At 48.1% G+C, this 21,157-nt stretch overlaps 6 protein-coding genes across 6 annotated transcripts in view; 2 read left to right on the top strand and 4 right to left on the bottom strand.

Moving 5' to 3' along the window:
• PADG_11937 (inositol polyphosphate multikinase) overlaps positions 1 to 1,198 on the bottom strand; it is a gene marked incomplete at both ends in the record, with an annotated part of 1,280 nt that extends 82 nt beyond the window's left edge. Inside the window, 2 exons of the mRNA XM_010762853.1 lie at positions 12 to 946; positions 1,110 to 1,198. Of these exons, the coding sequence (XP_010761155.1) occupies positions 12 to 946; positions 1,110 to 1,198 (1,024 nt within the window). The remainder of the gene's footprint in view (positions 1 to 11; positions 947 to 1,109) is intronic.
• Positions 1,199 to 2,966: 1,768 nt separating this feature from the next.
• On the top strand, positions 2,967 to 4,822 carry PADG_05524 (uncharacterized protein; the record flags this gene model as incomplete). Its single annotated transcript, XM_010762473.1, has 4 exons — positions 2,967 to 3,221; positions 3,299 to 3,378; positions 3,532 to 3,780; positions 3,931 to 4,822. The coding sequence occupies 4 exons, from the start codon at positions 2,967 to 2,969 to the stop codon at positions 4,820 to 4,822; spliced, it is 1,476 nt and encodes a 491-aa protein (XP_010760775.1).
• Positions 4,823 to 5,146: 324 nt separating this feature from the next.
• Positions 5,147 to 6,509, bottom strand: PADG_05523 (uncharacterized protein; the record flags this gene model as incomplete). The annotated part of the gene is made up of 3 exons (XM_010762736.1): positions 5,147 to 5,194; positions 5,278 to 5,452; positions 5,551 to 6,509. 3 exons carry the CDS (start codon positions 6,507 to 6,509, stop codon positions 5,147 to 5,149), a joined length of 1,182 nt encoding a protein of 393 aa, XP_010761038.1.
• Positions 6,510 to 11,238: 4,729 nt separating this feature from the next.
• PADG_05521 (uncharacterized protein) lies at positions 11,239 to 13,563 on the top strand (the record flags this gene model as incomplete). The annotated part of the gene is made up of 1 exon (XM_010762472.1): positions 11,239 to 13,563. One exon carries the CDS (start codon positions 11,239 to 11,241, stop codon positions 13,561 to 13,563), a length of 2,325 nt encoding a protein of 774 aa, XP_010760774.1.
• A 783-nt stretch (positions 13,564 to 14,346) lies between these two features.
• On the bottom strand, positions 14,347 to 16,229 carry PADG_05520 (cleavage polyadenylation factor subunit CLP1; the record flags this gene model as incomplete). The annotated part of the gene is made up of 3 exons (XM_010762471.1): positions 14,347 to 15,194; positions 15,262 to 16,003; positions 16,092 to 16,229. The coding sequence occupies 3 exons, from the start codon at positions 16,227 to 16,229 to the stop codon at positions 14,347 to 14,349; spliced, it is 1,728 nt and encodes a 575-aa protein (XP_010760773.1).
• A 2,414-nt stretch (positions 16,230 to 18,643) lies between these two features.
• PADG_11936 (uncharacterized protein) lies at positions 18,644 to 20,460 on the bottom strand (the record flags this gene model as incomplete). Its single annotated transcript, XM_010762852.1, has 5 exons — positions 18,644 to 19,400; positions 19,462 to 19,534; positions 19,600 to 19,762; positions 19,921 to 20,129; positions 20,403 to 20,460. The coding sequence occupies 5 exons, from the start codon at positions 20,458 to 20,460 to the stop codon at positions 18,644 to 18,646; spliced, it is 1,260 nt and encodes a 419-aa protein (XP_010761154.1).
• Positions 20,461 to 21,157: the final 697 nt, after the last annotated feature.

The following is a 21,157-nucleotide window of genomic DNA, read 5'->3' as shown; positions in this document are numbered from 1 at the left end:
ATTACCATTACCATTACTCTTATTATTTTTATCATTTTGGTCGTCTTTGGCTTCTTTGGCAAGGGCATCTTCAAGCGCTTCCGGGTCCCCTTCATAAACAATGAGCACGCTGGCAGAATACATCCTGCTCTCCTCCGCCTCCAGGACCGCCTGTATAGCGCGGAGCTCCTCCGCCAATCTCCTAGCAACCAGCTTCGACCGGTCGATTTTGCCAGCCTTCGCGCCTGCAAGGAATATCTCGAAGCCCTCCTTGACGTTGTCCACGTTAAGTGAGCGACCATACCACTTGTCATACCGTCTGTACCCGTCCACTGTTTCGACAATGACCTGCTTGGATTTTACCGTATCGTGTGATTTTGTCTGCGTGGTTCCCAGGACCTTTTCTTCTTTCTCCGCACCCTCGTTGCCCACCCACACTTTCATTCCGGCAATACGGAATCCCAACACGGAACTCGTAGTCTCCTTTGACACTTGGTCCAACCTATCTCTTTTAGCAGAAGGGGAATCGTCCGCCCACAGCCTGACGCCAAGCTTCACATCCAATACGCTTGGTCGCTTAAATCCTGCAGCGATGTTCTCAAGGACTATAGAGACTGTGGTGTTGATTTTATGTCCCCTGGATGGGACCCATTCTTGCCCACTATTCGAGGTCGCAGGTACTAGGGCGGCGACAAGGTTGGATTGTTTACGTAGCTGTGGGGGTAGAGGCGTATCTGTCCCGGATGAGCAGGCTGACGGGTCGGCATCAGCGGCCAAGGTCGCTACACGATCATCGCCTGGAATCTCAAGGGCAATCTGTGGCGTCCCGTTCGACAGGGTCCCGATGAATTTGGGCATAAATCGCCAGAAGCCGGGGTGCTGTGGCGCAGACTCGTAGAATTCTATTTCTTGGGGAGTACATGGTTTGGCGATCAATGAACCAGAAGGATTGCACAGGACACCATCACTGCAGGCATTTTGAAGTTAGCGAACAAGTTTCCTTCGATTTTCCCTCCTTTCTTTCTTTATTCTTATGATGCTTTCCAGCAGCTAATATAAGACAGCTGTGATTATTCAAGAGAGGAAAGGAAAGAGATCCGAGTCTTAGGGCCGCCGAGATAGCAACTTACTGTCCAGCAGCAACGTGACCAAAGGCAACGAAGTTGTCTTCATCTAGTTTCGAGGCCTTGCAAGTCTCAGGCACTAGGGTAGAAGACATGACAATGCACGCAAAGGATCAAACTGTGTATATCAGGGCTGCCGAACAGCTTGGAACGGTATGAAGGAGACTGAAGAAGGTAAAGGAGAGCTTGCAAATCACCGCATTCCGCCACAACTTTTTCTTTTTCTTGTTTTTTTCTTGTTTTTTTTTTCTTTTCTTTTTTTCTTTTTTTTCTTTTTTTTCTTTTTTTTCTTTTTTTTTTTGCGCTTTTGAAAATAAACAAAGAGAAAGCAGGCGAGCAGAGCAAAGGAGAGAGGAAGAATGTGAAAAAGGAATGAAAAAAGTTGAAGGGGGTGAAAAAGCCTGACCACTCGTAAATTTAATAGGGAGCGGGTTGGGAGTAGTTAACAAGGGATAGTCAACTCCGGGGTAACTAACTAACTAGTTAACTGGCAGTTTGGTTGGTGGTTGGCTGTTTTAACGATGATGATGATGATGATGATGATGATGAACGGGAACTAACCAGTTAACTAAAACTCTGTGGTTGAGTTTGTTATTGGTTGGTTGCTGCACGTAATATATCCGGCGTATGCGATGTGTATTTATGTGCCCAGAAAGGCACAATGTCCGTGACAATACAGTATTTCCGCCAATGTATATTCTCGCATCAGGAGTTTATTTTATTTGCTACCACGCTTTTTCGTTATTTGGAATGGTGTCAACTGCTTTGGGTCAATTCAACCGAGCTTGTTCAACTTTGAAAGTAACTATTAATGTTAGACAAGCTGGTTGGACCCGTCGGACATAGACATTTGTCTCCGGAGAAAGCAGGCGACCATTTTCTCCCGCTCCGCAAGAGCAATATTTATGTTTTTTTTTTGGTGGGAGGGGGAGGGAGGGGTTTAAAAAAAAGCATGCGGGATCTTCCCGACCTGACATCCCGTCCATTGAGATCCCCCAACCTGGTCACATCTTCACAGACGGGGATGCCCCTGTGGTGGGAGTCTTCAACTTTTGCGATCGGGAGAGGAAGAAAATGTTGAGTTTCGAGCCTGCCTAGGACTTGATATTGAGTGAGCAACGATTCCATGTCCGCCAGTTCTACATGCGGGATATGTGTTGAGCACGATTTGAGAGATTTACATGCCCGAAAAAATTTGAGATCGCTATTTCTTCTCTCTTAACGGAAACCCCCGCTGAATGCATTAAGATGAAGGGCAACTGAGACGGCGTAGCTCGTTCCACTGCCTTCTCAGGGGCTCTTTGCCCTGCATCTGGTATCCACTGGATACCTGCTGCATTATCAGCACTTCAACCGCATGCAATGCTGAAATAGCTTATGCGTGTTCTTCTCTCTTTTGTTTGAATAGGCTTCTTTCCTTTTTGACAGTGTTTTTGCAGTCAAAAAGCAAAAAGTGGTAAGAATCCATCGAGATATTTCCGCATGTGCCTAGCCTGTTCGTAAACCCCTTCGTTGGCTCGTAACAAAAACATTATCAAGCATGTATTCCACCAGGTTCCTATGCATTCTTCGGCATAATCGCATAGCAACAGAAAACGCGAGGAAAGGTGCAACATCCAATGTTCCTTTGTGTTTAACTGCATTCACGCCGTTCGCAAGCTGGGGTGCCCTTATCCTACCTCCATCGTCGTGTTGCACTCCTTTCAACTTCCTTCCAAACTACTTCCATCTCATTCTCCCTTTTCATGCGTGACATCTCCTTGCCCTGTTTTACGCTCGCTCACCTACTTGCGACTGCACACTGCACCTCATCCTTCAAGCCACAAAGGGTGTTGGCTTTCCCTGATGGAGAACCACCAAGCGATGTCTCTTCCTTTTCGGGGCAAAAAATTACAACGTGGCTCTGATGGCGAGCCTGGTGAACATGCTCATGATCAGACTGATGGCCAAAAGGCTAGTAGTCTTGATGCTACCAACGATAGGAACACGGATACGGACGAGGCAGCGTCTGGGGGAAATATCCCGGAGCAACCAGACGGCCCTGAGGATGTAGCTGAAGCAACCGTTGCGAAGAAGAAGACAAAAAAGAGGACTAAGAAGTCCAGAGGCAAAAGCAAGGTAAGTGAGTTCCTCCTTCATACCTCTGCCGAAAAATTATCTCCGGAACGTGTTCCGTGATGGTACATGCTTGGTAGGGAACGGGATTCGAAGAATACATTACCGATGGGCCCATCAGTGTCGCTGAGTATGAGGGAAACAAAACTCGTTACGCCCTGTGAGTTGCCAGTGCCCAGAGCCGGTGCCCAGCTACAGATTCGAAGCTAATTAGATGTCCCATAATGAATAAGAACCATTTCTGTTATACGGTAGGCCATTTATATCCCTCTCATGGACAGTGCTCGTCAAAGTATGCTCATTCCGAACATAGGCGCCTTGAAACAGCCATCCAACGGTTCCAGGCAAAGAGAAAAATCAGTTCGGACCGTAGAAATATTTTCACGAAGTTCTTGTCTTATGGGGGTGTCGATGTTGGACCCAAAATGTTTGAAGGCAATGACCCGCATGACCTCATGGATAAGGACGCGGAGGACATCCTGACTGCTACAGCTCAGTCCTCGGTCCCGGCAAATCGTGTGGACTGGGATGTCGATTTTGAAGCAGTTGCGAAAGGATTTCTGTAAGTTGGCTCCTGTTTCATTCCAGCAGTACCTCTTATTATTATCATCATTATTATTATGTTTTCTTCAATTTTTTACATATATATATTTTATCCATCCTAAATAGACACATAATAGAGCATCTCCTCCTGATCATCTCTCCAACATAGGTCATCCGTCTTGCCCCAGTACATCGGGCTGGAAACCGAACAGCTCGTTGATATGGCCACCAGCACCATCAGGAATTTCCTAAATTTCATCCTGTTACACGATGTCTGCCCTGAATACACCGAAAATATCCTAGCCGCACGCGTGATCTGTGACACTGCCAAGGTTGAGCTTTGGAAAGCGCAACGAGCAAGCTGCTGGGCACCGGGAAATTTCAACATGGCCTGTTCAACCCTGTTCGGCGGATCATATTACGGTTTCTATACTGGAGACCAGGAATGGAGCAAGGAAGTAGGAGCCGCAGGGATGCCGGACGATGTTGCGAGGAAGGTTGTAAAATTTGCAGTTGCCGGCGCAGGGACTTACGAGCAAGCTGTTCGTTTTCGAGACCTGGTCAATGAACAAAAACTGAGAGTCACTTGTGTGAACGAGAATGGGTTTGAGGTTATTGCTATTATTCTGCCGGGGAGCGCAGTGCGAGACTTCTACAAGCAGTATGCTCCAGATCTGCAGCCGGTAGGTAAACTTCGAGCAAAACCGTGGCGTGATCCCGGGCTTCCAGAGGAGGATTTACCGCCCGGTCAGGTTGCCGAAGAAAACCCTTCGCAGCCAATCGAATACGAGTTCTTCGTCGAGGAGAGCGTGCTGAAATTTTGCTTCGTGGGGATGAAAGTCGACACGTCTATCTGGGAGTTAAACTGTGGTCTGCACTACTTTGATACAGCAATTGCTGTATACTGCTCGTTTCACACCGTCTTATTAAATGAAAGTATGATTGGCTGGAAGAAACCCAGGGATCTCCGCTCTGATGTTGTGGTTTGGGCCAATTCAGGGAGAGAGTGCGAGGATGGGAACAGGGGAGCTGAAGACCCGGAGGATGTGGTAGATGATTAGCAGGCTTGCTGCCCCGTCAGCATTGTGTATGCAACGGGACTTCAGAGTTTAATGGGTGTGCCCGTGCTGGTAGTTAATATCCAGGCTAGTGCTGTTATGTAACACCAAGGACCAACACAAAGTTCGTTTTTACGGAAATATGAACTGACTACTTAACTACGTGAATACTCCTCTGCACTCCTCTGCCTTTTATGTACTCGCTCGCTATCCTGAATCTTTTCTCCAGTAACAGAATTTAATGTTTATTTAATATTGGAAAGTTAAAATAGCCCCAATAATCCAGTCCTCTCGTAACAAACTCAAATGCTTCGTTGGCAAGTCTTCTCACGGCCTGAGGAGGAGTTTCCCAGTTGTTTTCCGACTTTCGATATCCTAATGGCTTAACGGTCAGATCAACTATACCAAGAAAGAATACAACAAACACATAGCAACAATCTACGTGCAAGATAACTTACAATGTGAGCTTGCGCAACTTCTTCTAAGGGGTAAATCTTGTGAATCCTAACTTTCAGCTGTCCGGACTTCAGCAAGCCAAACAGCTCTTCCGTATAATGATCAAATTCTGATTGTGTCTGGATATACGGGAACACAGTTGGACGGAGAATCTTGATATTCTTAGATGCCAACAACCTTCATCAACTGTCAGTAAGCAAAAGTTCAATCCCCAACAATCACCCTACGTGATCAGATCTGCAAAGCAAACTGGGGGATAAATGGTTTTCACTTACTGTATCTGCAACGGCGGCACCGGCCCGCTCGCATTTCCAAAATAAACCACCGTACCCTTCCTCTTCACAACCTGCAAACTCCCTTCCCACGTATCCTTTCCAACAGAATCAAACACAGCATCTACCCCTTCTCCTCCCGTCACCTCCTTTACCTTTTCCACCCAATTCGCCCCTTCCGCACTCCTATAATCAATAACCACATCAGCCCCGAGACTTTTCACCAACTCCACCTTCTCCAGACCCCCAGCTGTCCCGATAACCCTTGCACCAGCCAACTTCACCAATTGCGTCATCAAAAACCCCGCCCCGCCCGCGGCAGCATGGATCAAAATCCAATCCCCCTTCTTAACCGGATACGCCTCCTTGGTAAATGTCAGCGTCGTAAGCCCACTTAGCAAGGCCGCAAGAACGTGCTCATCCGATAGCCCTGCGGGAACCCGGGCGATATGCGCCTCAGTTAGGGCAATGGAGTACTCCGCATAGGCGGCCGTGCCCATCCATGCCACTCGTTCGCCCACAGCGAAGTTCTTCGGGTTGGGGCCGGGGCCAACGGCGACAATGGTGCCGACTCCCTCACGGCCCAGGACCTCCGGTTTGGAAGATTTGTAAAGGCCTGTGCGAAAATAGGTGTCAATGTAGTTCAGGCCGGAGAGGTGGTTTTTTATCAGCACTTGGCCCTCCTTTGGGGTTGGGACAGGAAGGTCGGTTCTATATTCCAGAACCTCCGGACCGCCCAGCTTGGAGACTAGAATGCCCTGTTGGGTTGTTGGGATGGTGGTGGTGACCATGGTGCTGAGTTGGTATTTAGATATCAATGACTGCCGGTGGTAAGTAGAGGGAATGCGTAGTGGGAGTTGTTGTTGGAGGGTAGTGGGGAGGGCAGCGGCTTGAAAATGGCGTGACGGCCTTAGATAGTTCCCCAGCGCTGAGAGGCGGGCAAATGCTGAGACGCTTCGCATTCAGAGTGGATATCAAACTGGCCACGACGGTGGAATGTTCAAGTTTGACTGAAATTGATATGTATTAGAGGTGGTTTTAGCAGCAAGTTAACTACCTAATCCGAATGTTTTGAGTTCTTTGGTAGTTAACTACAGAAATTACTCTGAATCGATTACTTAACACAGCCCAATATGGCGACCCACGAACCTTTTAGTAGTCGCCAGATACGACCACAAATAGAACGAGGCCGTTCTAATCCTTTTCTTCACTTTGATATGTGAAGGTGGAATTCAAGCCGATGAAGAGACATGGGAATCGGATTGCCGGCTTAGTCAGAATGCCGATATGGCCGTCGATCCCGACCCAACCGGGCCGAAGAAGTAGCACCAATGTTGTTTTCGGGATTGCTGGTGAACACAATGTTGAATGCATATCTTCCATCACACGAGGCTCGATCGGCTTCAGAAGCAAAAAGGACCACCCCTGGTAGCTTTATAAATCTACTGTTCACACTCATCCCGGTCCGAACTGTTGGTTTTCACATGATGGCATAGTTTTCAACTTCGGGGAATCAAACCTCATTCGCAACATTCTACACCCTAAACCAACTTCAACATTTAAATGCGTGAGCAGAGATCCGTCACGCAACACATTTAGAACTTTATACTGCACACTACACCACTGCAGTTTTGTTTCGGGAAAGAATTAAATTCTTGGAGAAGATCCATCGAATCTGTGAATGATTGCATGATGATATGTTGACCTGCTATTCTGCCTCCTCCCCTACAAGGGACTTGGGTAATTCATTCCCATCTAGTTATATTCTGTATCCTCTGCTTTCAAATGTTTGCAGAGGGTCAGAGTCAAGATTTTAAGGTTTTTTATTTTTATTTTTTTTTTATACTTAAAAAAACAGTTCAATTGCATCTGCTCCTTTGGTTCACCATATCCTTCCACGTTAGGATCCAGGCGGAACAGAAAAAGTCCCCTTTAGAGAGCATCTGGACGGGCCGTGGAACGAGCCCGCAAAAGTGGCATATTGTAGACTGGACTGTCTTCCCAAGAATCGACAACCCCCTTCCTAAATCCCGATGAATTATATGCTGTATAACTAGAAATAACCCCGTTGAGGCCTGGGTCGATCATTGATAAATGAGATTTCGATTTTTACCGCGTGCGTCTTTCGTCTCCTTCAATTTGTGCTCCGTCATCATTGATATCAAGAAGTACGCGGGCATCTACACATCATGGAGCCTTTTGTTATTCAATTCTGCGGTTATCATTTTAAATGATATACTCTAGCATTTTAGTTATGCGAACAGTCTTATTTTTCTTGTTCTTTATGCATGTGTGTGATCAAAACCTAAAACACGAGTCTTCTCACATAAGATGAGTGTGTGTATTGAGCTCTTAGTGCAGGAAGCAAACAATGTGGTTCAAATACAAAGCATCGAGCAGGAAAAGGAGAAGAGGCCGAAGCGCGATATAGGCTTACCCTACACCCAGCGAAAGAAAGGCACGTGAAGACGATGTAGATGGTGCGGTGGGTTTGAGAGAGAATCATCATAAAGATTTGTTCCCGGGCCAAATCAGCAGAGATGAGAAGAGATGCAAAGGGAAGATACGATGGGGATATGCGAGGAGGACGTGCGCGGCGGACTTGGGAACCAGAAGGGCAGCCGGTCAAAAATGGTGTTAGATAGATTGCGGGTTACAGCTGGTCATGTTAGGAGGGGATATTTGCTTTTCTGAAGGGGAAATCTTCAAAATGGAGGCTCTTTGAAAGAGAGTTAGTCAACAGTCAGTTTCTAAGTATCTGCTTCTAGTTCCACCCCTTTTGAAGAGCTTCTTCCTGCTTGCATTTATTGATCTCTTCAGGTTATATGAGCTTGTCTTTCGTTCGCCGTGATGCGATGCAACGGTCAAATGCCAAGGAGGAAGAGAACGTAGGAGCAGATACGGTACTGCTGCATGCCCAGCTTTTGCAGGATAAATTCGCACCAAACCGATGAAATGCCCAGGCTTATGAACAACGTCTGAGAAGGAGATAAACTAACATGACTAGGATAGCTTGGGTTCCGTTGCTGTGAACTGCTCGGATATTCAACGATTCTTCGGCTGAAAAGGGGGTAGGGTGAGAATGAGGCGAGAATGCAAGCTGAGGTATCACACGTTTAAAAGCAAAAATAATTAAGAGCAATAATCACAGCTGAAGAATATTAGTTGAATGTTATAACATAGCTTCCTATCAGAAGAGAATATGAGATATCAAAAAAAAAAAAAAAAAAAAAAAAAAAAAAAAAAAAGAAAAAGAAAAAAAAAGGATGTTGTTGGATGTTGGAAGTAGAAAAGGAAATGCAACAGAACCATGGGTATCGATGGTTCGGACTTTGTACCCTGAAAAGACATGAAACTCCTGTTTTTAGCTGTATTTGCGGGTATGTTGGATATCATCACTTATGAACAATATTTTACTTTCACCACGTGGGGAAAAGCCGAACTGTCGTTGTTGACTCCAGGGGATCTTGATATCGAACAGGACCCTTGGATATCGTGCGCGCATATATGCCAGTGTATCCGATGTGGCCCAACAACTGGAGAAATGCGGCCAGGGGCCAGGATTGTAGAGCCGAGAGATCTTACTCACGGATGAGGCGGTCCTTGGTATAGAAATTGTGTACTGAAAGTAGATAGAGCGGGGAGGGAGTACAACACTGTACGAAAGTCCTTCCTACCCGTTCGATTGATTAAGAGACCTTATGTTCACAGGCCATATCATCCATTTGTGGGACAGCCTGACAGGCGTCAGGTATCTATAAGGCGTCCACACAACTCATGGAATTAAAACTCATTGGTGATTTGACAGCGCGGGGCGTCCGATTTGCTACCCGATGCCATGTGGGTCTTAAATTTCCTCCAAGCTCATTGCAGGACCCAAAAATTGACACAGACACTGCATAAAGCTGCGAAACAGAGAAGGCGGATATTTACCGCGTCTCTATGAACTGACAGCGAACGCCTGGACCAGGGAGAATGGCGGCTTGCTTTTGTATCCCTCTCCGTGTTTGAATAGCTGGCGCAGGCGAGAACTGGTGGGTAGAAGAGCAGAAGATTTAACAAGTTTTAAACTAACTATTCCTCTTGCTCTGGTTAGTTAGGTTAACCAGACAGTTAACGAGTTGACTGAAAACAATGCCTGGGTTGCGAATCGAGCCCCAAAAATTATTTCCCGTGGTGTGTTCGGAGTATTTTTCGTTCTTTTGGGGATGAACCTCCCAAAATTTTTGGAGTCACTGGACCAGACACCCAAGCAACCTTGTTGGAAGGGCATGCAGGCATTCAGATGTTTGTTAGGTCGCTATCGACGCCATAGCCCGCCTGGCATCCCACAGTGCTGTGCCCCGTTATAGTGGACGACAAACGCGACAGGCTCCAGGGCCCTTGTGCTGAGGGCTGAGGGCATTCGACAGCAGCATCCAGCCTCTCGGACACAGCCTCGCCTGATATTCCAACCAGTCAGCGTCAGCGCTTTTACAGGCACCGTGCTGCGTGGTGTGCAAGCAGAGCATAGCGTCCAATTGCCTTCCGCTATGATGTCTATCCAGCATAAGTCCTGCATGGCGAGAGAGAAATCGAGAGATCCGGTCCGGTTATTCTGCGTTGTTGGTGGACAGTGGAGTTACGCCTTAGCCCAGTCAGATTCGGGCGTTGACAGCTGGTGATGATTGCTCCACGAAGGCAACGTTGGAGGAAGCGCCCATTGAACAGAGACAGTAGCAAACGTAACAGCTGGGTAGGCGATGTTTTAGTGACATGTCCATGAATCACTAGTCACTTGTTATTCTCGTTGCGGATCTGCTTCCCCTTAGCCTCCAGCACAACGCCCGGTCGATGATTACCCGTCAAACATCCCAATCACGGCCACGTCGATATCATCTCCGTCGGCAGATGAAGGCGATTTCAAATAAGGCCATGAGCTAGGATCCTATCGTGTTGATTTTGATTGCGACCGCTCCATATAGTGAGCCCTTGCTCATTTTCTCTAACTGCAGCGGGATCGGCAATTGAGTATGGGGAAAACGCCCTTTAATTCTACTAGGGTGTGTATACACTCTCCCGAGATCTTTCTGAGACCAAATGAGGCATGCCATTTCCCATCTCTACGTCTTGTTGTGCTTTAATCGGTTTACTAGTGGTCAGATGGGAAATCGAAGGACCGATTTCCTCGACATCGTTAAAGCCCAACAAGCGCTTTGCCAGATTTTAACGATGCCTGACCTCCATGTACTTGGTCTGCGTTTCTGTATATAAATCCCGTATATGGCCATCTGCCCTGCTGCTTCTCGAAGCTTAAATGTCATAGAAAGCCCTCTCGATACTGACTGAATGTTCTCCGTCCTTAACCTGTCTTGATATAATTGTTGTCCTATTCCACGGTCCTTCATGCTGGATATCTCGAAATTCCCTATCTGTTCGGATCCTTCTGCCATCTGGATATTTAAATCTCTTCCTTAATTTCCATTCTGTGTTGCCGTTACCTCGTGTGAGTTCTGTGAGCCATCGGATTCTCCACGGTCATGTCTGATCTCTAGGACAGATATAGGAAACCCTCTCCCCTGGATATTAGCCTCGCCACTTATGGATGCACCGTGACAATTACTACATTTGATATATAGATCTTTATCTCTTATATATCATCACTTTGATCCCGTTTCCTTTTTTCCTCTTTCTTCCAATCTATATTATACAATGTCCTCCACGGTTTCCCTTGGCCGGCAGTGGCCTCCCTCCCCCAGTGTTGAAGATGAATCTGAATCCCTCTCCCGCGAATTACTAGACCCATCGGTATTAGACATCATGTCGAATGATACCTGTGTGATCTCGAGGGGATCTGTGGATCAGTACCCCATTATCCTTCCCTCCGACACTCTCACCCCTTGCACAACACCTACGGATGCTTGCGGAAGCCCAATCGGTTCAAACTCCGGAAACGAATCACCCATCGGAAATACCGGTGTTATTACCCCTCCCTTCGCTCCAAGTCCCAGCAGTGATTTGGCAAGACAGCATGGGACGGGTACGTCTGCTCTGTTTTGTTCCCAACATGGAACATACGAGCCCTGTAATGTGCCATCGGAAATTTCCCCTCGTTCTGGAGGAAATGCATCATCCTCTAGAGCCCCGCAGGTTCATCAGCCTTATAGATGCACAGTCAATGAAGCCGAATACTCAGTGCAGCAAAAGCCGGGGCTAAGCAGACATTTCTCAGAGGGAAATGAAAAGCCTAGTATCCATGAAGTGGCAGGCAGACAGGCTGAATGGCACAGTGATAATGAAGCACTCATATCCTACAGAGGCCCAGATGCCTTAGAAACCCCAAGCATCGTCCCCATCAAGAAAAAGAAGAAGGTTAATTTTCAGCTTCCTGACGAACCCGCTACGGAAAGGCTGCCATGGGAGCGGAGCGCACTTGTTTCAGAACATGAGTTCGACCCTCCATTCAGGCCTGACGAGGAGGAGTATTCCTCCCGCCATTCGAACCAATACTATGAAGATGAAACGCCAATGGATATCTATCATCCTGCTTTTGTTAAATATAGACAGGATTATACTTGTCTTGCCCATCCTCAACCACTCAAGATTAACTGCAACTATGGTGAACCGCGAAGTCGAGTGTCGGGCTCCAAATCACCTGTTACATCTCCTCTGAAACTGACTTCGCGATCCCCGGCGCATTCGCCGCAACGACGCACTCCCAGCCCCACAGGGTACCGACTTAGCCCAATTACTCGAACAGCTTTAGATGTGACCAAGACAATATTACCAAATTCCAACAGAGATTGCCGAGCCAGCACAAACTCTTCTCCCATCCGGCGCAGGGGGCCTTTCTTGTCCCCCCCCTTGCTGCCTTCAGGCTACGAAGTGATCGTTAGAAAGGCTAGTGACAAGCAATCTCACCGGCTTAGTGTGCCACTGACGCCATCACCACATCTTCTGTCCAGATCGCGAAGTTCAATGATTCCTTCGCAGGTGGTAGTGCGTCGTCAGCAACCTGTCACAACGCCTCCCCCCAGTATTTCTCTAGCTCCCTGCCCCCGATCCATTCCCATGGCTGGCCATTTGGATTGGTACACCATCAAGGGCCTAACACATCTCGACATCTGCCCGTCCTGCATGAATCAAATTGGTAACTCTCGATTCCGCGATCTCTTCATCCCCAGCCTTCCAAAATCCCGAGATGCAAATGTCCGTTGTTCCTTCAGCCAGCCATGGGCGCGCCTCGCATGGGTCCAAACAATGAAATTGAAACTCAACCATCTCGAACTACTCTACCACATCACCCGTCCACATCCAGGAAGCCGCCCTTGTACCGGCCGTCTTCCCTCCGTGCAACCCTGGTACCGCCTGTCAGATCCCGAAACGGGACGTGCTGTCTCCGACTTCAACGCCTGCTCCGCCTGCTTCCGCAACTTGCAAATCCTCATGCCCTCGCTGCGCGATGCCTTCCGCTCTGGTCCTCTCGTTCAGGAGCGCATTTGCGATCTTCGCGTCGACAGCTCCCGCTTCGTCAGATACCTCGACCTATTGGATGACGCAGCATCGCGTTGCCAGACCACATCACGCGGTCAACTGGACATGCGCGAATTCGTCCGATATGCTCGACGCAAGAGCATCATTCGTAACTGCCAACGCGACCATTTTGCCGAGGGTCCGTGGCACTATATCCCAGAATTGCCGGAGTTAACCATCTGCGAGGACTGCTATGACGATGTTGTACACGACCTTTCACACACGGGCATTGGCAAGATGGTTTTGCGAACACCCCAGATGGTCCCTGGACGTAGGGATCAGCCGTATACTTGCCAGTTATATAGTCCGCGGATGAGGACGGTGTTCCGTGCGGCCGTTCAGCACGGGGACTTTGACCTTCTGGCCACTTCTGCGCAGCGCAGACACGAGGCGGAGAATTCGTTCCGGGAGAGGAAGATGAGGTTGTTGGATGACGTGGCGAAAGGCTACGACAAGGATGCGGAGCTGAGGTGGAATGCTGATGATTGGAGGAGGTGTGAATGATTGTTTATTGTTTTGTTTATCCCTTTCCCATTCCCCGTGTCACACTATTCCTTCGTTTCTCCTGTTCCCCTGTTCGGTGTCGAATTACCTTCTATTGCATGGATCGGTTTCTGTTTGCCTTAGTTTTTTTTAACGTATGAATTGCTCCTTCACGCGATACCTGCGCATATATGTCTTCATTTTCGGGTCCCGATTTTCCTCCTGTACTATGCAATCCCAGTCCTTCATTCATGTATCCATATATCCTTGAACCCCTCTCTGTACATCAACTACTCCCATCGCTGAATGTTCCCGACCCCTTACCCTTCCCAGAGTGATGTTGAATATATTACTTACCTCCGAATCGATTTGTAGCACCCTCGTTACCACTTCTTAGCGTTTCAGTGACTCATCTTGTTTCTGGCTCTTTACCCTTCATAACATACCTATGACTTGATGTGATTGCATGACACGACTTGACAAATTCCTGTACAGTGTATTAGCAAAATAAACAAAAACAAAAATAAAAATAAAAAATGTATAAATTATAATTATGTATGAAATCTATTTGTGGTATGCTGGAGTTTTTGCAGCGAATAATACTCTCTTGAGGGCTCGGTCATTTAGGTCAATTGAACGACCTCCAAAAATATTATAAATTAGTATTGTTTTTGAATCATTCAAACCTCAAAAAATAACAAGTTAAAAAAAAAAATATTTTCATTTATTCATTATTCCTTTATACTTCTACTTTCACCCTTACCCTCCACTCTCTTAAAATCAACCTTGCCAGCTTTCCCGAGATCAGCCAACCAAACCCACCAACTCCCCCGGCCATTTCTTCCCCCAAATCATAGCTCTGCCCGGCACCCTCCCCCCCACAGGTGCCAGGACTCTAATCTTCGCCTTCTTCTCATCCACGCTTGCGACATAGACGAAGCCCATGACGCTCGCGTCGCGGATCTCATTGAGCGGTGCGTTTGGCGCCGCATGGGTGACTGCCAGAAGGGTATTTTCCAGAGCTAGTGGAATGGGTGAAATAGTTGAAGGCGGCAATTTCTTCAGGGGGATGTAGGCGTGTAAAGGTGATGAGGGTGATGTGGTGGAGGCAGATGAGAGTCCCGGAATGGGGAGGAGGGACGAGGATGCTGTGGTGGGGTCTATGGATTGTTGAAGCTGCTGCTGTGTTTGGGGATTGGTACCGTTGTCATGGTCGTGGATGCCACCGGGTAAGAAGGAGGATCCGTTCACGCTGAAGGAGGAGGGGTCGTATTCGTCATCGTCGTCTGAAGTGGCGGTGATGGTGTAGATGGATAGGGAATCGAAGTCGAGCTGTTGTGCGTGCGGGGAGAGGGATATTGTTGTTCCTGAGGAGGTGGCGGAGAGGGATAGAGCTGAGGAGGCGATGGAGGGGATGGGGTTGCCGAAGAAATAGGAGCGCATTTGCCATTCGCGGACGTTTTTCATGAAGGAAGCGTCGCGGTCGACGCTGCCTCCGGATTTCGTCACTTTGACGACGGAGATGTGATCCAGGGTCGAGGGGCTGGTAGTGGAATTCGATGTGGAGGTGGAAGCGGAGATGGGTTTGTTGTCATAGTTTTTCACCATGGAGCTGTAGAGACGTTCAGAGCCGAGGACTAGGATTGTCGTGACTGTTTCGCAGGTGATGTTAGTACAGACGAAATTGTTCTGGGAAAAAGCAGTATGGCTTTCCCATACCTGAAAACTCTGTAATAATATGATGAATAACATCATCTCCCTTCCCTTGCCCAAGAATTCCAGGGGTATCAATAATAATCCCAGCTTCCTTTGCATCCCTATCCTCCACCAACCTCCCAGCAACCGCTAACGCCAGCCTTGACACAATAGGTTTGTACAGCTGACCCTCCGCATCCAGCGGACTGGACAGCCCATAAAAATACACAAGTGGTAGCTTGACAGGTATTGGACTCGGCCCAGACATAGGACTACTCCCCCATCCCTCCTCCACATCAATCATAGACCGGAACGCCGTCGCCGTCAAGCTTCCAGGGACACTCAGCATCCCCTCCGACGGGTCGAGATTTACGACAACAGGCTGTCTGTCCCTCTTCGTCGCATATCCCGTAAGGATCTTTGTCAAGCTGGTCTTGCCCGCATCCTCCGGTCCCAGAATGAGTACTCGCGGACCTTCACAGCCGGCTGCCTTGGCTTCCTCGCGCATAGTCTCAAGCGCAGCATGAATATTGACATACTCAGCCATGGGCGTCTCCTCCGCTATGTATTCCACCTGGCACCCGCCACTGCCGGAGCCGGGAGATGGAGGCGTGCTGCCCAACCCGCCAATGGCGATGGGGTCGCCGGCGCTTACTTCCAACGTGCAGCCATGCCAAGTGTATATAGCGGCTTTGGTCCCGGAGAAGGTATATGTTTGGGAGGCGGCAAGTTCGGTGCCAAAGAGCTCTGCGGTGCCGGCGAGGAGCTTTTGAGAATTGCGACCATGTCAGTTGGAATTGCTCGGCAGGGTCAAGCATAAAGATGCAAATGTGAATGCCGGGTCAATGGCGTACCTTCACTCTTACAATCTGGCCAAATGCGACTTCAAATCTCCATTCCGATCCCCTAGAGAGGCTATGTTGTACCGGGGCTGCCGGCTTACTCCGCTCTTCTACGGTAGCTTGGGTGAGCTCTAAGCCAGGGAGAGACATGGTAAAATCGAAGTTATGTTAGACAGGAGATGAAAACAAAGGCATAATGGAATCCAAGCTCTGGAGATTGTTAGCTGCAGCTTTTTCGAATGCATGCAGTTCGTCTTGTTTATCTGCCGCCGAATGGAAATGCGGCGCATCTGTTCAAGAGGGTCATGTGACTCCATATCTGATCAATCTTATCAATCTAACACGGTCCCACTTTGATACCGTATTATATAATAACTTCATCTGATTAACTAACCCCGGAATCTTCATTCTGTGTCGAAAACTTATCATCGCTCAGCATTCCCAGGTAGGTATTCTTTCTTCCTTCGGATTGCGGTCTATCATTCTTCGTTGCCATGCTCTGTACTCTCAGCCTTTCCAACTCTCCTCCCAAACTAGATCATCCAGCGACGGTCTAAGGGCAAAGGGCAATCTACTCTATCCGCCTGAACCAATGTTAGCCAGAGAGTTTTCATCGAAAGTGACAATTGATGATAAAGGATCATCAGGTCACTGGGTCCAAATTTGGAGCGAATTCGCTCGAGGACCCATTGGTCAATCAATCCTCCATGATGACGCGGCGTATCTTGAAGTCAAACAATGGAATTCTTAACAATTGTTGCTGATGAGATTAGGTGGGGGGGGGGGGAGGTCGCGGCTGTGGAGCGATACAGTGCTGACCTTGGTCATTTACGTGGAGCTTCAAACTTGAGCTCTGAGACAGACGGACGCATCTCAAAGGGCAAAGCGTCAAAGCGCCTTGGAAGAAGAATGCCCCCCCATTTGACACGAGAGGAAATCCAATATAGGGACTCTTTTCTCATCAGTCCTTCATATTTTTTGGTGGGAAAAGTTGGGGGGAGGGCATTTTTGTATCTTCAATCCTTGCCCTCTGCGTCGAGTTGGTTTGTAGCTAGAATAGAAACTCCCCCAGCCCAATACGGTGCTTGAACGCTTTACTAACTACAGCACGGCTAAACCCCCACGTATGCACGACTGTCTCCCTTTGAGCGCTTGATTCAAGCCAAGTGCGAACGAAGCATTGTGTCGCAATCCCCCCTATCTTCTATCTTCCATCGACTAACATGCATCCAGAACATACACACACTACACTCTACACTCTGATAGACCACCGATATTATCCAACGACCCACTTTATTATGGGTCGAGCAGTATGGAACTTGGTTGCAAGAGCACATGTTGCTGCAGGGATGGGCGCTTGTTCGTGTCGTGGGTAGCCTATGTCAATGCTAACGTCCCCAGGTAGTTCAGGGGGTTATTGGTTCAAAAAGTTGGCGAAGGCTGGGAAGCTTGCAAGGAAAGGTGCCGTTTAAAGGGTTGAATGGTATTAATTAGAAGGGGGCCCATATCTTTTCGCTCATTCACTGGAAAGTAGAGGGCGGCAAATTGTTACAGATTATAATGAGGTTGAATTGGGGGATGGGATGAAGGTGTTATGTATATGGTTAGATAAAGTATCATAGGAGATAGAAAGAGTAGCATAAACTAAAAATGGGAAAACAGAATGAATTATAATAATAATGATAAATAATAAAAACCTGTACATGGGCAGGCATGTGTGTGCTGTGTGGCTCATTTCAAAAGAGCAGAAGATTGAAAAGGAAAAGCAAAAACCAATTTTAATTAACAAAACATTGAAATAATAGCAGGCGATTTCAAACGAAAAGCGAAAGAAAGGAAAGGAAAGAAGAGAAAAAGAACAGACTCGAGACACCAAAAACAACATCCATAATCCGTTGGCAAAATATACGAAAATAAAGAAAAAAGGGAGATTGAAAAAGAGGAAAGGGGATATGTGAAAATGAGACGGTGGTAAGAGTAAAGGGTACTTAAAAAGTAATGGTTGTCAAGTTGTAGTAACGGGGCCGCGAGAAAGGGGCAGGGGGGAGAAGAAGATCGGATGAATGGGGCCCCGGGGGAAGAGGGAGTTTACTTTCTTCGGTAATAAAAACGACAGGAGTATATTAAAGAGAGCCGCCTTTTGAGATTGCTCTGGAGAAATGAAAATAACCTCTTCCAAGGTTGCGAAAAGGGAGGGGGTTAGGGGGGATGAGGCGGGGAAAGGGGGATTGGGGGAGATAGGTTGAGCATCGCATCACGAATGCCTCTCAACCCTTTCTTCTTCCCATTTTTTTTGTCTTCCTATTTTATGTATGACAACTGAAAGGGAAAATGTAGTCCGAAACTTTCTAAAAAAAAAAAAAAAAAAGGAAGAAAAAAGAAAAAAAAAAAAAGATGAAGCAGAAGCAGAAACAAAAGAAAAACAAGAAAGGAGGGGAAAAAATACAATTAAAAGAAGTATGGTATTGCCGCACTGTCCAAACCATCACACACGTTAGAAAATGCCCACTCATTCATTAATTGCCAGCATACACGCCAAGGGTCACATATATAAAAAATAAAACTTACGCAAGTGCCAACGTAGCCGTAACCCCAACAAGCGCGCGATTCCGTACTCTCTCCCTCCGCAATTTATCCTCAAGCAACCTTGCCCGTTTTGCAGGCTGAGCCGGCACAGGCGACGCAGCATCGGCAGCACCGTCAGCATCGTCGCCAGAATGCCCACCCTCCACCTCGTCCTCCACCTTCCGCTTCCGAGCCAGCACCGGCCGTTTCGGAGACGGTGGCTGGATCTCTGCTCCTGCTCCTGCTTCAGCTTCGGCTTCCGCCCCCTCGTCCTTGTCTTCGCCTTCGTCGTCCTCCTCATTCTCCTCGTCCTCGTTCTTCCCCCTTCGACCCTTCACAGCCTCATCAACCATCTCCCTCGCTCTCGCAATCATCTGCGCCGTATCCTCCTCCAGATCCAGGTCCGGGAGAATACGCGTTGCCAACTCGACGCGTCGCGTCTCAATCCTCCCCCCCTTCTCCACCGTACTCTCGACAACCTTAGCATACCCCTTCGATTTCTTAACGGGTGTTTCCTTCGCCTCTTCTCCGTCTACCTCCTCCCCATTGGCACGGTGCCTTTCGTCCGGAACCGTCGACGCTGCCGCATCGAGTGTACTCTGCAACGACGCGCTGGCAGCCGCGCTCGCCTCCTTATGCGCACGGGTTTGCCTGGGCCTGCGGGTTCCAGAGGTTTTCTTGGGGGATGCCGGTTTGGCGGGTGACACCGATGTGCGAGTTCTGCGGGCAATGGGTTGCGATGGTGTCAATGTAGCGCTGGGTCGGCATTTTGAATTTGGGGGGAGGGGAGATCTGCTTCTCGGGGCTGACAGCGGACTGGTCGATTTCTGTTGGGTCCAGGAGAGCACGGACCCAGTCGAACATGCCGTACTCTTTTGCGAGTTCGAGGGCTGGGATGGGTTAGTGGGGATGTGTATATAAAAAACCAAAATAGAAGCAGAGGTGGTTTTTTTACCGAGATCGGGAGATATCCATATGTTCCCAGCGATATCGTCTGAGCTGGTCTCCTTTCTGCTCTTCAGGTAATCGCGTTCAGTCTTCTCATCTGATTGCTTCGCCCAGGGGAATGCGATTTTGAACATGCCCGTGGCGCTGACATAGCCATCCTTGCTCCGTCGCTGTTGCAGGAGAGGAGAAAGGAAAGTTCGAAATTAGCCATCTAGTCGATAAATGAACATGTGCACGGGCAATGCGCATAGAAACCCGTCGTGATTTATCAGGAAAGAAAAAATAAATAAATTGAAAATAAAGAACTAAAATAAAAATCAAAACTCACCATGAGAAAATATGCCTCCGGATTCGTCTGTGGCGGCTGAAACGAGAAGATCTCCGACCCTTTGAGGTCTTTGGGCAGCGGCGCCCGCAAGTGTGCGTATTCGAACATGCCCAAGTTCTCCGGCTTCGTCGCGTTGGAAGTCCCTACCTGGCCCGGTTTGACAGATAGGTTTGTCTTGCCCAGTCGACGGCGCTCAAGAAGTTCCTCATCTACAACGCGACGGGAAAAGAGAAAAAAGGAAGTCATGACAGGTTAGAGATGCGTGCATAGGTAATAATAAGGATAATAATACAATCATACTACGGATCGATATAGGGGACATTCTCATGGAAACCGCCACATCGATTGGGCAACAAGGACAACAAACACCATATAGAACGCGCAAGGGGGAGAGGAGAGTTGGTTTTGTGCAGTGGTGGTGGTGGTGGTGGTGGTGGTTAGATGGAATGGGACGGTACGGGGGTGGTTTTTGGAACACTTACATGGTGGTGAAACCTCAGGGAGGATGAGCGGGTTGATTCTCTTAGGCAGCGGGCGCATTGCGGCTCCTGTGGAGAGGGATTGGTGATACATATACAGCTAGGTCGATATATATATTAACGAGGAATAATCAGATGTGGCGGCGACCAGGAGAGCTAGAGGAGAGTGAGGATTGTCGAGAGGGTGGTTGGGAGGTGTGTTGGTTAATGCGACGGGCGGAGAAGATGGATTGATTGATTGGGTTTGCCACGTTGCAGGCGCGTTGCGTCGATGAAAGGCGCGTGTTGGGTGTGGGTTGTTGAAGGAAGCCCAGCTGAAGCAAGGCGAACAACGGAGCTGGCTTCGCACCACCCTCCACTGGGGAGAGAAATACTCCTCCTCTGAACACCGTGTGAAGGAACAACACAACAAACACAAAAAACACAACAACACAACAACACAACACGACTGCTGGATAGAGGGGCCCGCGACTGAAGGAAGATTAGAAAGCCAGTTCAAGTTCAGGGACGAGAGGTCACAGGAGCGGGTGGACATTCAAGAAAACCCACCCAAAACAAAAATAAAACAAAATAAAATAAAATAAAATAAAATAAAATAAAATAAAATAAAATAAATCAATGAAAAAGGAGAGAGAGAAGAGAAGGGAAAACCGATGGCTGGGATCGACGGTGGGTAGAACTTGGGGAGCAACTTTGGGGGGAGCCTAATTTTGGGGGGTTGGGGGGTGGGGGAGGGGGGGGAGGGGGGGGAGGGGAAT

The sequence above is a fragment of the Paracoccidioides brasiliensis genome, assembly GCF_000150735.1.
Source record: "Paracoccidioides brasiliensis Pb18 unplaced genomic scaffold supercont2.6, whole genome shotgun sequence".
Lineage (NCBI taxonomy): Eukaryota > Fungi > Ascomycota > Eurotiomycetes > Onygenales > Ajellomycetaceae > Paracoccidioides > Paracoccidioides brasiliensis.
The sequence above is the reverse complement of the archived record's forward strand: the minus strand, read 5'-3'. Positions and strand labels throughout refer to the sequence as shown.